Consider the following 16425-nt stretch of genomic DNA (forward strand, 5'->3'; position numbering starts at 1 on the left):
GTATCTGGGTATTAATACTGTGAAGTTTTCCTGACCCCTCCCCACCTAAGATAGGTGGTGGTCTTAAGTATTCCCACTTCTGTAGGTATTCCATTCTTCTGTTTGTGTCTTTGAGATCATGGCATTGCATCTAATCAAGTGCCTTGAATCAAGTAAGTTATCCATAAATAACTCTTAAGTCTTTCATGTAGCAGATGTTTTGTTTTGTTGTGGTTTCTTTTTCTCCCAGAAATTTCATGTTTGTGAGATTAATTACATTTAAACAAGCATGAGGATGGATATTATGTGTGTTTTGTCTTCACAGGAGAGCTATCGATTTACAGAGCAGTCTATAACAATTCTAAAAGCTGTTGGAAATGTGATTGTTAATTTCAAAGACAAGAATAGACTCTCTGCTGCAATGAAGGATCTGCAGGCAGCTCACTATCCAATCCCTCTCCACAACAAAGAACTCACTGCCCAACACTTCCGGGTGAGCTTGTTCTGGGTACACACTGGAATCTTCTTGTTTGGAATAATAGATCTTATAGTAGGTGACCTTCAAAATTGGCCTGAAGCCAGGTGCCAGTGGCTCACACATACAATCCTAGCTACTCAGAAGACAGAGATCTGAAGACCATGGTTTGTAGCCAGCCCAGGCAGGAAGGTCATGAGACTCCTATCTCCAGTTATTCACCAAAAAGTTGGAAGTAGAGCTATGGTTCAAGTGGTAGAGTACTAGTCTTGAGCATAGAAGCTCAGGGACAGTGCCTAGGCCTGGAGTTCAAGCTCCAGGACTGGAAAAATAAATTGGGGCATGACAAATTAGAAACAATTTGAGAAGCGATTTCAGGAAGTAAAATGAGGAATTAAAAGAATGAAATGAGGAAGAGGAAGAAATTGGTTAAAGTGTATGATAATTCCTGCAATGGGCTACATAATCTAAAGGATTATGATAAACGATATAAGATGTCTCAGGAGAGGATGAGCAGATGCTGGCATTTATCCACTAGCTTTTTTTCCTATGAATAGATCACTGTCCTGTGGAGTATAATCTTCCTCACACCTATAATGTAAGCCTTTCTGCCAGGCTGAGTAGTATCTGGCTTCACAGAGAGCCTGGGTGGAGTAGAGCAAGGACAGTTCCTCATTGTCACAGCACATATGGACCTGTCTACCCCAGCTACCCAGCAACCAGGTGTACAGTTGTTTAGCCTTCAAGTTATTAGTTGTGGCCACATAATTTTTGTTATGGAGATGGCTTGGACACTGTAGAATATTTCATAGATCCTTATTCTCTGCTTTGTACCTGCCTTCCAGTAGCATGCAGTTGTTACAACTGATAATGTCTTGGAACATTGCTGTTGAGTAAAGGGCAGTATAACTAGATTTAGGAAATAAAAGTACATGAATTAAATTTTAGTGCCATGTAAACTGTCCATGTGTATGGTATTTAGTACATGCTTATGGTTAAAAGTTCTTTGCGCTAAAAATTCATCTGATCCACTATTCACATTTAAGTTGGTGTTGACTATTGCTGTGCAGAAAATTGTGAATACAATCTCTTTTTAAGCTAGAAGATCTCTTTGCAAAGGTAGATAAAAAGAAGGTCATTTTTCTATTTGTGTAAGCATGAAGCTAGAACATAATACACTGGCACTGGCAATCAGCTAATAAATTGTGATGTCAGAAAAAATACCTCACCCTTTTATATATTTATATTGACACATGTATTACATACTTGTCTTCAAGATAAATAATCAGTGACCCACAAGTAAGAAAACCCTGCAGCGTTATTTTACCCCTTAGTATTAGGGGTGACCATCTGTGTTAATTAACCTTTGATGATAGCATCCAAAGAAATGGTCTCCAGTTCCTTAACAGTGATGCTTCTGGATTGTAAAGCCGACAAGAAGAATATTTATCCTTACATCTTATCTTTACAAAAATATTTACATATATTTCAAGGAGCTAGAGTAATAACTTAAAATTCTAAGTTTTCTCCAGGAAAAAAAGTAGCTGAAGAAGAGAAATGGGACTTATTATTTTTAATTAATTTTCATTTGTCCTAAAGTATCAGTTATTTATCTGGCTTTGGGGTCAAATCAAAGAACTACTTTCCCAGGTCCCAACTAATATGCAAAGAATATCTTTCTCTACTAGTTTGACAATTCCCTCAGCATTAATAAAATTGTCATCCATTTCCAAGATTTTATTAGCTGGTCACAGTCTTTAAACTTAATGCATATTTTATTAAATTGCCACATGGCAAGGTAGTTACAGCCCTCAAAGTTACTGGTGGTCAAAAAAGTTACTGGTGGTCGTAGTTGGTATTTAGGTTCTGGTTCTTCTGCCATTCATCCTATATGTCCCTCTGTTCTAGGCAGTGCTTCTGGGTGCTTGCCTAATGGTAGGTATAAGACTTTGGTTGCCTTATTTTGTCAGACCATATTCGCTACAATTACTTATCCTGCTAAGCAAGTACCAAGAAATGCCCCCAGCTAATTCTCGAGTAAAAACAATTCTGCCTCCACTTTTTAACATGAACTCCAGTCCCTCAAGTTTATAATGTAGACTTTCCCATCCCTTCTTGGATTCATTCCTTCGTTTTTACTTACCAACAGAAATCAAAGCAACCAGACGTAGTTTTTGTTTATTGGAAATCATACTTTATTCCCCGGTGGAAGCATCCTTTGTCTCTAATCGAGCAAACTCTTTGTTGGCCGAAAAAGGAAGCGCATATTCTGCAAATGGTCACTGGAAATGATGAGGAAGGTGACTGATCCTATTTAATTCCAGACCTGCATGTTTTAGCATCGCACACACCACTGCTTGTTGGTCTTGGTTCAGTAGACAGCATGATCCCACCTCCTATGTCATTCCAACCTGCCAAGACCCTTAACAGTTCTACCTGAGGTATATGTGAGGATCAGTAGGTCCTATTCTCAGGGGCTAAGCTCCTCAGAATAACATGGCCCTGAGTCCAACAGTAGATTGAGTTTCATTTTCATAAATCATATTTTCTACAACCTCTGCATAATGATGCTGGTAGAGGCATTGAGAATGGAGAAGGAAAACATGTATCTTAGGGTGTCAGGTAGGTGTCAAGTCTAGCAAAGATTATCTTGCTGGGAGTCCACTGGCCACCAGGTGACTGCCTGGATTCCTCAGGATGTGACATCAGATCCAAAGATCAGTTGTTTGCTGATGCTGATGTGGTAGATGATTAAGATTGGATGAAAGAGAATCCCGTGCTTTTGGGCTATGCATAGGCAGCCTGTTGCCAGGAGTTCTCCATCCATGGGCCCATGGTGGCTAGCCTGGACTTCACGTGTGAGGAAACCTCCTGCACGTAGAATGGATGCAGGAATGAAGAACCAAAACATTTCTGTTTTCTATTTGAAAAATATACACCAACATGACACAGTGTAAAACCTTTGTGTAAATAAATCTAGAAGAACTTTTCAGTAAGAAATAGTAACTCCAGTGTGACAAGAAAATGACAAAATAATTCTAACCAATATATTTTCTAGTTTTTGTGGCAATTAAATAATGTGTTATCAATGGGTGTCATCTCCTAATCAATATAATACAATATTTAACTTGTTAAGCACAAGGTTTGTATTTTTTGTATTAGTATCCTCTCAACCAGTTCTGGGCCACATTTTGATTGGGAATATGTTGTAAATATTATAATTATTAAAATTTATTAAATTAGGAATGTTAAAATAATAATGTTGGCCTTTTAGTAAATGAGTGATTCTTTAAAGAGTATACTATTAGATTGTGTCTATATCTGAAAAATGATTTCTGTATCTTTATTTTTAAGATATCTATGGTTTCTTACAGATTTTATATTTTATTTTCTTGGTTCGAAAGATGAAATGGGGTGTGCTTGTAATCCCAGCACCATGTAACAATGATTTTATATGTATCTTGTCTTTTTCAGGTGTTTCATATTTCTTTATGGCGTTTAATGAGAAAAGTTCACATAGCAAAGCCTCCTTTAAATTTCAAATTTGCATTCCGTGCTTTGGTTTTGGAGACTGAGTTACTTGATTCTTCCTTAGAGGAGGCTTCTTTAGGTACTGATGAATTTTAACTATTTGACCTAGTCTTATATAACAAGGAATTTGAGAAGAGTGAGCTCAGGGTGCCATTTACCAATGACTCCATCTGCATGGATAGACAAAGAAGTCCACTCTGCCCAAGGAGCCCCGGGAGTTCTCAGGGTCAGCTGAACAATGCCCCCTCTTTCCCAACACACATACTTCTAAAGAGAACCCAGAAATATCCTATTCTACTCAGTTTTCAGCCTGAAGATACATAACAGATCACTGATTTCCATGGTATAATTTGAGATATTCTGAGAACCTTTGATCCAATTGACCCCATTTTCTTCCCCTTCTCACAACCTATTTCTCTTTCCACCATTGCCATTGGGAATTTTCTGAGCTCCATTACCAGTTCACTGAGCTGTGCCTATTTCACATGTTTTACTTGTCCAGAATATCTGCATCCTGACTGAGACAGTGGCCACAAATATACTGATAGCTGCCATGTGTGGCATTTTGCATGTCAAAGGGCTTCCGTAGTCCAGGCATTGGAACTTGGGGGGAAAAAAGAGATCCAGAGTTTGGTTTACTTATTTCCCTCTCTTTCTAGCGGAGTGGGTGGACCTTAAATATTCTTCGCCCATAGTAGAGAAAGACTATTCTAATGAAGAAATAGCAGCAGCTATTAAAGTTCAGTCTGTGTGGAGAGGATTCTATGTGAGGCTGCTAATGAAAGCCAGAATGCCAGGTACAATTTTTCAAATATGTTTAAAATGAACTTGCATGTCTACAAATAAATTTTATTATGTGTGTTAACCCCTCCACCAAAAAACAATGTGGTTGTGGACTCCCTTTACAGCTATAAAGATTAAAATTCTTTGAGTTTAGGATGCTCACTTTCTTGTTCAGAGAATTGAGTCTGGAACCGGCACACAAATATACAACAAATATTTCCTGAAAGGATTTCTGAATAAATGATGGACTAGAGAAAGATCAACTTCATTTTCCCAATCTGTTGGGGGCTTGTTTCAAACAAAGAAATACTCATTTTCTCTGTGCATCCTCAATGCCTGCTCAGTCAGGGAAGATTTGTGGGTTGGGGCTGAATTTTAAAGAAGTGCTGAATTAATGAATGAATAGTTGAGTGAATAATAAAGACACCTCCATAAATAACCTTGGTGACATATTTAGAAAGTACAAATTCACTTGAAGTTTGTTCTTAACGTTTTATTACATCAAATACATTTTGGCATATGAAATGAATTTTTGTGAAAATGTCAGCTTTATTATTGTAAAATGAAGCATCAGGTAGGGAAGTAATATCCAATTATTTTTATTCTGTGATTTCCATTGCAAATCCAATGGAAATTTCAATTGAATCCTTTTGGCATATTGAAACATTTTGGAATGAAAACAGTTCTGCTTGAAATACTTAATTACATTTATCAAAACATAAATCTAAAAAATAATACCTACATATATACAAATGTAAAAATCTCTCGATAACATCTGTTTGTGGTAGGAAAATATTACAAAATCAGGCATGGTAACACACACCTGTGACCCCAACCATGAGAAGGCTGAGGACTGCTTCAGGAGGATTGCGGGTCTACAGGCAGACCCAGCCACAGAGTGTGAGACCCTGCCACAAAAAGCAACACCCCCAAAATTATAATGGCATGTGTGCTGTGTGTTTTTTATTAGAAAAAAATGAGCAATTTTAAAACGAAATGTAGTGTATGTTATAAAAATTACATTCATACAATGAAATTACTTCCCTCTTTAGAAATGGAAAATCTTGAACAATTCAATAATGTGCGATTCATAACTTAATAAGTAAATAATTATTTAATCATTAAATTGAATTGGTTTTTTAAATTCAATCATTAAGTAATAATTTAATAGTAGTTTTTACTTAACATATATTTAGATCTCAAGTATGAAGGACTATTTTAGTTTCTAAACTTAGAATCAGAGCTTCTGCCCTGGTGAGTCTTTATGTTCCAGTTCCATGAAGTATAGAGTAGATGAAGTTCATTTCAGATAGTGGTAAGGACCATGAAAAGACTAAGATAAAGAGATAAGTTTCTTATGTTAATTTTCAAGTGCTCACTATGGGCTGCTTTTTTTTCCCTGCCAGATCACCTAATTTTAAACTATTTGTGGATAATGAAATAGAGGGAAGCATAGTGGAATCCCATTAGCTAATGTTCATTAGAAAAATTGGCTGGATTGCTTTTTCTGAGATAAAATTTACCCGTAAGGAATTTTTGGTATGACAGATCTCCTTAGGATAAACTATGTGATAATTACCTTAAATTACATCAAAGAGCATCTTACAATTTTTAATTAAAGATGAAAGGAAGCAGCATAATATGTGAGCAACACTTTCGACTGAAGGATTAGAGTTCTATATTTTAAAGAGGATTTTTCTTCTACTAAGCTAAAGTATTTGGAGCCATCTTATGAGTTTCAAATTATTCATCTATAAAATAGAAAGTGTGGACAATATTATCTTTGGTAAATCTTACAATTGAATATTATTACTTTCAGACACAAAGGAAAATGCCAGTGTTGCGGAAACTCTTCAGAAAGTTTGGACTGTATTGGAGCTGAATTTGGAACAATATGCAATTTCTCTCTTAAGGTGAAGAATTCTTCTAGTTCCTTCTATACCATGAGTAGAGAACCATCTTCCATGCTATAATGGTCCATTTTTCAGAAAATAAATGAGATCTTGTAGAAAGCACCATAGATATCTGATAATTCTAAGAATCTATCTAGATTCTGGCAGGATGAGAAGGATGAAAGGCCCAGGGTCTCTCCCATTCTCCTTCCCATTAATTTCAGGATATCCTGAATTTTCTAGGGAACAAGAAACTTCGGCCTATTATTTTTTTAACTAGCAGCATGCACTAATTTCTCATACATCAGAAATTATGCAGAAAGAAAACTCTAGGACTCTCTCATGTTCATTCCCTTTGATTAAAAAAAATCCATTTTAAAAACTGTCCATCACATTAAACTCCATGCCAGTATCAATCTCAATTCTGGATCCTTTGGTGACTTCTATTCTGTATTTCTGCTAAATTGCCTGCTTCTAGTTTTCCCATCATTACACAGATGACTCATAGTTTTGTCAGTAGGTGTATGGGTCCAAGGAGACCACCATGGAGGAGAGCTTGATAGTACGGTATGCATGGATGCATACAGCACTGCTGTACTGCCATGCTTCTTTTCTTTCCCATAGCCATGTCCAACCTATACCTTTCAAAATGCCACCAACATGGCAGCTTTTAACAAATCTAAAGTTCTTACTTTAACACTTTAATTAAGCACATTCACTTTTGCCTCATTTTTTAGGTACTACTTGCTTTCTGGGTGGCATATTTCCATAAAATTGAGAATAGGGAATCACTTGGCAGCTCACAGGATGATTTAAGTACAACTGACTTTTCAGTAATTCGGGATTGTTGACAGGGAAGATAACTGATTTGGGCAATTTGCGTGCAGTGATTTAAAGTATTGATCTTGACAAATTTTTCTAAGTTAGTTTCCTGTTTAGTATTTTTAAAAATTGTATTTTATCAAAAACTAGTATAATCAATCCAAGAATAAGGCAGACTTTCACTGTAGCTCGAAACTTTGGTTCTGCTTTCGTACTTGTGAACTTGGATCATTTCCATGTTCATGAATCACATTCGTGATTAATTTAGAACTTCAGATCACTTCGGGCCCAGGGGAGACACAATTCACAGTTGACTGGGGATGGGCTCCCCTCTCTCAGTACCTTGTAGCATAGATTCCCCTGGTCCACTTTGAGTGAGAACTCAACCCAGCCAATGATATTCATGTGATTGAGGGTCCTACATCCATGTGTAATAGAACTGATTTCAAAAGTGTTTTTTAAAATCATTGCTAATTTATTATCACATTTCTAGACTAATGTTTAAAAGCAAGTGCAAGTCTATGGAATCTTACCCATGCTTTCAAGATGAAGAAACAAAGCTTACTTTTGCTGACTACACAGTAACCTATCCAGATCAACCACCAAATTATTGGTTCATAGTGTTCAGGTGAGCTTAGTAAACCAGCAAGTTCATGTTATCCTTTACTGATGTGTACCATTGATCTGCAATGTTTTATTCATTGTAGTAAAATGTAATGAAAGTCAGAGTATCAACTCTTAGCTGGATTTCATGTATTACAATTCTTAAACACTTGCTATGAATGGATGAAATATTATAGAAAGTTTTAATCCATATTCTTTGTACCAGAATTGCAGTAAGCCAGGAGATAGTGGCTTATGCCTGCAATCCTAGCTACTCCAGAAGTGGAGATCTGAGGATCAGGGTTTGAAGCCAGACCAGGCAGAAAAGTCTGTGAGACTCTTATTTCTAATTACCTACAAAAAAAAAGCCAGAAGTGGAGCTCAAGTGCTAGTCTTGAGCAAAAAAGCTCACAGACAATGTCCGGGCTCTGACTTCATGTCCCAGAACTCTCACATACACACAGCACACATGCGTGTGCACATGTGTACACGCACACACACATATGCAGTAATTGTAAACTTTTTTTTTGGTCGGCCGTGGGGCTTGAACTCTGGGCCTGGGTACTGTCCCTCAGCTTTTCAGCTCAAGACAAGCACTCTACCACTGCAGCCACAGCACCACTTCCAGTTTTCTGGTGGTTAATTGGAGATAAGAGTCTCATGGACTTTCCTGCCCAGGCTGGCTTTGAACCACGATCCTCAGATCTCAGACTCCTGAGTAGCTAGGATTACAGGCATGAGCTACTGGCACCAGCTTGAAGGATAATTTTTCTTTGGTTGGTCATGGGGCTGGAAGGGCCTGGGCGCTGTCCCTGAGCTCTTCAGCCCAAGGTGAGTGCTCTACTCCTTATGTTGCAGCACCACGTCTTGTAAACCTTTTAATTAATATGTTGTCAACAATTGATACGTTTTCAATATAGAAAGAGAGCCTTTAATATCCAAGTAATTGTGTATTAGATAAAAGTCATATTACTTATAAGGTAGAATTTTCATTTATATATCAAAGTAGTAAATTCATGTATGTGTGCATGTGCACACCAGTTCCTAGGTTTGAATTCACCCTTGCTCGACTTGCTTGATTATGGTTAGCATTCTACCACCTGAGCCAGGCCTCCAGCCCAGTTATTTGCTGGTCAATTTCCTGTCTGGCCTGACTTCTAAATGTGATCCTCAAACCTCAGCTTCCTGAACAGTTAGGATTACAGGCATTTAAATGAAAGCAATATGAGGACTTTATGTACATATTTCAAACTTCAAACCTTGAAAATAATTCCATAGCATTTAAGTGCAAATGTTATAATTCCTGTTGAAAGACAATTTGTGCTTTTATAATTACAGAGAAACATTCTTGGTTCCTCAAGATATGATTTTGCTTCCCAAAGTGTACTCTACACTGCCTGTCTGTATGCTTCATGTTGTTAATAATGACACAATGGAACAAGTGCCAAAGGTGTTCCAGAAAGTGGTGCCTTACTTTTATACCAAGAATAAGGTAGGTGTAAAATCTATTCTCACCATCTTTCAGAAGGGGACTGAAAAGCCCTCAGCCTGTTCAGAGTCCTAGAGAAAGCAGGGCAGAGTGGCTTCAGTCTAATCTAGAGGAATAGGGCCCGGTCATTCCTTATACAAGTCCTATTGTTTTGTCAGGGATCATGTGACTACTAGAGCACTTTTTACATAACAAAAAGAAAGCATGAGTGGAGTGGCAGTGGCTCATGCCTGTAATCCTAGAGGATGAGATTTGAGGATCCCAGTTTGAAGCCAGTCCAGGCAGGAAAATTCTCGAAGTTCTCACCTCCAAATAACCAGCCAAAAAGTCAGAAATGGAGATATCACTCTAGTGGTATAGTGCCAGCCTTGAATGAAAAAGTCAAATGAGATCACAAGGCCCTCATTTCAAGCCCTAGTACCAGCACAAAAATATAACAATAAAAATAAATTAACAAAACAAAGGAAAGCATTAGAAATGTTAATTATTGACATCATAAATCCACATACTCCTTTAAAACAGGAGTAGATCTAAGGAACTCACTTAGTCATGTGCCTACACTGAATCTAAGGGTTGTTTTTGTTCCATACTTATCTTTTTTTCTACTCCTAAGTATTTTGAAATATTAAGATTAGAGACCCTCCCTTTACTCCCATAGCCTTTTCTAGGGCAACATAAATTATTTCAAGTCAAGAAGTACATGGTGGCGCATGCCTGTGATCTCAGTAGTCAGGTCACTGAAGTAGGAGGATCCCAAGTTGGAGGCCAGCATGGAGGCTCTAATCTTTGACCTTCAAGCATCCAACTCTGCCTCCTCACTGCATATTTAAATCTTATCTTTGTGGTTTCAAGCATGTTCATTTGGAATACCCAAGTCCTTTCTTATTACCCCTCTCACAGGTTGAGTTTTAGATTTCCACTTATCAATACCTGTCATAATTTCACAAGTTTCATCTGCTAGAATTATTCTGAGTCTGTACAAACACAGGTCATGGATTTTATTTTGCTTAATGTATTAGTACAGTTAGCTCAAATATTAGAACAGCAATACATCTGCACATTATACTTTCCCAAGTAAATATGCTTTAACATACATAACTTACATTCCTTTTACAAGCTCTGAATGTAATATCGAAAGTTCCTTATTAGCATTACAGTATTGCAGTTCTAGCTAATACTCCTGGACATCTATTGAGAGCTATGTATTTATTATGGCTTGTGAAGATCTGACTTTTGTTTCTAGAAATCTAAATATATCAGAGTGTCTTCTGAAGAGCTTCTAGGCAACAACTGGAAGACAAATCTATCTTTTCATTCCTTATTAGGGACAACTGCAATTATCAGTGCAGAAATACTTAAAATATTTGCATATTATTGTGATAGCAGATTTGTGATTCACTGACCTTTTGACTAGATATTCAAATTATGTTGAACCAAGACCTAACCTGCAAATCTGAAGAGAGCTAGAAACTTGCTTTCCTCAGCTCAGTATTTTAGATGAATTTGGGGGACTGGAAAATCAAATAAGATGCTTTTGGGCTTCTAGGATGGGACTATGATTTTAAAATTGGTTTAAGAAGCATTAGAAGAAAGCATAGCAATTATCTACTATTAAAACACTATTTTATAAGTCAGGAAACACACAGAGGAACATGTTAGAGTCAATCACTTCCCTGAAAACATGTAAGATGGTGCTTTTTTCCCTTTCCTTCTTTCCCTCCCTTTCTTTCTCCCTCTTTTAGTCCCTTCTCCATCCCTTCTTCCCTCCTTTCTCCCATTCTTTCTTCCTTCCATTTCCTTATTTTTTATGATGCTAGGAATGAAACTCACTATGCACACATAATAGGCAAGCATGCTATCACTGACCTCCATCTCCAGCCCTTAGAAGGTACAAAGTGGGGTTTCAAAGCATAATGCTTACTAAAAGATCTTGGAATGTCTATGACAATAGAGCCTTTAAATGCTATGACACCAGCAGCAATGTAACCCATGTGTACAATTTCCCTGCCTTGTAGAAGGGATATTCCTTTGTGGCTGAAGCATTCACTGGTGACACGTTTGTGTCAGGATCGCGCTGGAAACTGCGCCTCATTGGCCCATATACACCACTCCCATGTCTCACCCGAGATTCCCCGAGCAATTCCTTCTCCCTCAAGGAAATCAGAGATTACTACATACCCAATGAGAAGAAAATCTTATTCAGGTATACGACAGAAAAGGACTAAAGCATTTTCTATCTTAGGTTTAAAATAAAGTCTGCTACTAACTTGAATTTTAAGTCTATACTCATTTTGGAAATGATGGTGATGTCATTGGCTGATATGAAGGACCAAGCCTGTATGGTCACATATAATGGCTGTGAGATTTTCTTAGACTTGATCTTACCTGACTTAAATTAAAAAGGACACTTTCATTACTATGTGACAATCCTCTCCTCTTAGTCCTCTCCCTCTCTGACTAGCCTGTTGTGGGAATTCTCCTCCTCTGTCCTCTGCATGCTCATTACACAATTCTCAGTAAACAGCTTTCTGTGCATTCTACTCTGTGAAGACATGCCTATCTTTCTTTTTCTTTTTCTTTTTTCTTTTTGTGGAAGTATTAGAACTTGAACTCTGGTGCTGGACTTTGCCCTTGAGCTTTTTGACTGAAGGCTGGTCTTCTACCACTTGAGCCACAGCTTCATTTCTGACTTTTTGATGGTTAATATGAGATATAAATCTCATAGACTTTCATGCCCAGGATGGCTCTGAACTGGGATCCACAGATCTCAGCCTCCTGAGTATCTGGGATTATAGGCATATGCCACAAGCACCTCTGTCATGCTTCTCCTCTGTCTGTGCTGCTTTCTTTTCAAAAGCCCCTCAGTACTTCTGGCTCTCATTGTCTGATCTGTAAGATTATGTGTCTGGACTCATGTCAATAGTAGCTTGCATATTATAAGTAGTATGGTGGCTTTTAGGTTTTATCAAGTTTTATAGGTGATTCATCAGGCCTAAACAACAACTGGAAGACAAATCTATCTTTTCATTCCTTTTTAGGAGCAACTGCAGTTATCAATGCAGAATTACTTAAAATATGTGCATCTTATTGTGGTGATAGATTTGTGATTCACTGACCTTTTGACTAGATATTCAAATTATGTTGAACCAAGCTCTTACCTGCAAATCTCAAGGGAGCTAGAAACTCACTTTCCTTGGCTCAGTATTTTAGATGAATTGGGAGACTGGAAAATCAAACAAGATGCTATTGAGCTTCTAGAATGAGGCCATGGTTTAAAAATTATTTTGAAAAGCATTAGAAGAAAGCATAATAAAGAAAACTACATGTTTGTTCTGTTTGACCATATTGGTAAAGTTTGACCTTTGGCAAAGTCTGTGACTCTAGTCTTTCCATAAAGTTAGCGACTTTACAAAGTAGTTTTATTTTGAGATGTTCATCTCAGAACCATATTGTTTCTTTTGCTGACTTGAGGGAAGACCCATGATTTCATTTCTGAGTTGAATTTGCTTATCTCCATAGGTATTCTGTTAAAGTGGCATTAGCACACCCTGTTACAATACATGTACGAACATCCAAACCGGATGTCTTCATCAAGCTGCAGATTTTAGAAAATGAAGAAATCATAGTGAGCACCACCGGAAAAGGCCAAGCTATAATCCCAGCATTTAGCTTCTTGGGAAGTGAGAAGTCTCTGAGCTCCCAATGTAAGTGTGCCTGCCCAAGTTGGGTTTTTGGATTCAAGACATTGTATACTCTCTCTCTTTATAGGAATAGAAAGAAATACTTACCACTAAAACTAAGGTGAATTTTGTTTTTAATCACTGTATTTGTCATCACAAAAACTGGACACCAATTAGGCTCAAAAAAAAAACAATTGGTTAAACAGTACTTGTACTTTGAAAGCTTTTCTCTTTAGAGAAAGATTTTTCCATTTTTAATGCATATGTCAGCATGCTTGTAAGTAGTAAAATTCTTATTATTTTAAATTTTCTAATTTTTCCTTTATTCCCAACATATTTTTAGAAAATATTGTACTTATTAAAAATTAGCCTAAACTTTCAAGTTAGGGCTTTCAACACAATATTCTCAATGAGTTATTAAGTGTTATTTGAAGTATAACTGATACTGTGAGGCAGATTATTCTTTTAGCTGTTTTGGTAACTTTATTCTGACTAAAAATAACACATGACTAACACTTAAAATGTGGAAAAAGAGCATAAACAAAGGAATAAGGAATTCCTTATGCTTATGCTAGACAGTTAATCCTGTTAATACTTTAGATTTTATCCTTTCCTTCTTCATATTTTCATTTACATTTACCTATTCTGATGATTGATATTTCTTAAATAAATAAGGTTTTTAGTCTTTGTAGCATTAGTTGAGACCTCTAAACCAAGGTAAATAAAAGTGGCTGTGTTTGCTAGATTTGAATTTTTGTCATTGCAATTTTCATATATTTCATCTTTTTCTATTAATATTCACCATTTGTTTATTCAGTATGTCCAACTTTTTCCTTACATACTTAAGTGTGGGTGCTATAGCCATTTTTGGCCGTGTCCAAAATCTGTGTCAGCTCTGTGTATTTCTAATGACCTTTCAGATGATGGTCACATTTCCCTATGTATGTTTCTGAGCTTCTTTGCTGTTCAGCAATTCCTCTGTACTTTACTAGGCAGTGGTTGTTTCAGTGGCCCAAATGACCACCTTTGTTTCTCACCTGGAAGACCTTCACAGTCTGGACTGTTCTCTTTCCTGCAGCTGGCAAGATGCTCAAAGGCAACAGTTTGGGAAAGTGACAGATCAGCTTGTTCCTTTCCCTGTTCTCAACTATCACAGGCCTTGGGCTGGGAAGGTGGCTCAATGGTAGAGCACTTGCCTTGCATGCATGAGGCCCTGGGTTCGATTCCTCAGCACCACATAAGCAGAAAAAAAAAGCCAGAAGTGGCGCTGTGGCTCAAGTGGTAGAGTGCTAGCCTTGAGCTGAAGAGCTGAGGGACAGCGCCCAGGCCCAGAGTTCAGGCCCCACAACCGGATCCAAAAAAAAAAAACAATCCCAGGCCTTCATTAGGCTATCTATTGTCTCATGACTGAAAATGTCTGCTTTATATCATTGTCCAATTTTATCATTTTTGTGGTGAGAGAATATAATCCTTGCTCATATATCTATCTTGGAAAGAGTTGGAATTTCTTTGTGTTGTTCATTAATTTACTTTTATGTATGCTTGACAAATTGTTTGCATTCAACACCTTTCTATTTTGTTTCCCAGTTACCTATATTATCTGATAAGGAAAAAATCAGTGGAGGTAGGAATGGAAAACTAAGATGAACTCTTTCCTTAGTGTGATAACATACATGCATGAAATTAGACATTAAAGAACTAGGGTGAATAATGCATTATATCATTCAAATGGTACAACATGAACGAGAAATTGTTACTGTTGGAGCAGTTATGGTTGTTCAGAGCAGCCATTGCTCTATGCCATACATCCTATTAGAAGGTATTGCTTTAAGACCATATTATTCCAAAGGATGTAAAGTGATGTTGTTTTTTTGTATCTCATAATTATATACTTTTCCTTTGCAGTATACTGTCATTACTAACAATGGTGTATATCACATGTATTAACTTAATTGTACTCTTTTTCAGCTAGCAAGCAAATTCTTTCATTTCATGCTGCACTGAAGAAGGAGCCAGAAACGCCTAGCAAGAAGAAATCTGCCCAGGGAAGTCAAAAACCCTTTAAGGGTAGACCTGGAAGTGCCATAGTAGAGCCAGGTCTGTCTCTGTTGGAGGAGGAAGTTGTCAGTGTACCTGCTGTAGAAGAAAATTCTAGCACGCCACAGCAGGTATATAAACATTAAAAGAAGAATTCTTCCAACAGACTTCTCCTAAAAGATAACATAAAATAAAATAATCCTCTCTAACCGTTGTCAATACATAATACACACTATGTGCAAGACCACCAGTACATAACTAAAACTGAAAAATCATGATTGAACTATTTCTCTATGTCATGATCTTTACATAGCATAGAGAATCTTCACACTAGCCCTATTATGTAGATGTGATCATCTCCTTTTAAAAATAAGTTTAATACATAACTTTGAAGATGACAAATTTTAATCAAAATTGCATATTACTAAAAAATGTGACCCAAGTTTAAGGTGAAAAGATTCTGATCTCCAGTGAACCACCAAAAAACTGGAAGTGGCCCTGAGGCTCAAAGTGTTAGAGTGCTAGCCTTAAGCAAAAAAGCTCAGGGACAGCATCCAGGCCCTTAGATCAAGCCCCACAACTGACAAAAAAGAAAAAAAAAAGTAAAGAAAAATAATAAGCCATAATAAGCTTATATATGATAATAATTATAATAAAAATTCAAATTAATTAGTTAAAAGGCTAAAATTTTTAGATTACATAAAAACAAGATTCAATGAAAGCAGACTTTTAAGCAAATGTTACAGAAAGTAGCATTATGTTAATGATTAATAGAAAACTATTAGAACTTCAGAGATAAAAAGAAGCCAACAATTCACTGCTTAATAATTTAGATATGTTTATGGAAAACTTCACCTAATAAACAGAGAATATACTTTTCCCTGTCATAACTCAGATATTTTGAGATATACCATCAGTCCATAAATGGAATCCTGGATAAAATCTAAACTATCAAATAATAGAGATGTTATATGTTTGTAATGCAATAAAAATATGATTAACAGCAGTTGAAAAGCCCATAAATAATTAAAAGTAGGTAAAGTATATTAAATTTTTTAGTTAAAATGAACATCAAATATGAAAATTTGAAGTATGTAAAACTCAGTAATTTTTTTAATTTGACAAATCAAAATT

The 16425-nt window shown here is 36.7% G+C and overlaps 1 protein-coding gene across 1 annotated transcript in view; it reads left to right on the forward strand.

The window, feature by feature from the left end:
• Adgb (androglobin) overlaps positions 1-16425 on the forward strand; it is a 102270-nt gene that overhangs the window by 62188 nt on the left and 23657 nt on the right. The window contains exons 20-28 of the mRNA XM_042673911.1: positions 305-472; positions 3929-4064; positions 4645-4782; positions 6588-6681; positions 7976-8110; positions 9424-9577; positions 11590-11777; positions 13094-13278; positions 15223-15422. Coding sequence (XP_042529845.1) covers positions 305-472; positions 3929-4064; positions 4645-4782; positions 6588-6681; positions 7976-8110; positions 9424-9577; positions 11590-11777; positions 13094-13278; positions 15223-15422 — 1398 coding nt within the window. The remainder of the gene's footprint in view (positions 1-304; positions 473-3928; positions 4065-4644; positions 4783-6587; positions 6682-7975; positions 8111-9423; positions 9578-11589; positions 11778-13093; positions 13279-15222; positions 15423-16425) is intronic.

Source organism: Dipodomys spectabilis, unplaced genomic scaffold (genome assembly GCF_019054845.1).
Source record: "Dipodomys spectabilis isolate Male_0828 unplaced genomic scaffold, ASM1905484v1 ptg000001l, whole genome shotgun sequence".
Taxonomy (NCBI): domain Eukaryota; kingdom Metazoa; phylum Chordata; class Mammalia; order Rodentia; family Heteromyidae; genus Dipodomys; species Dipodomys spectabilis.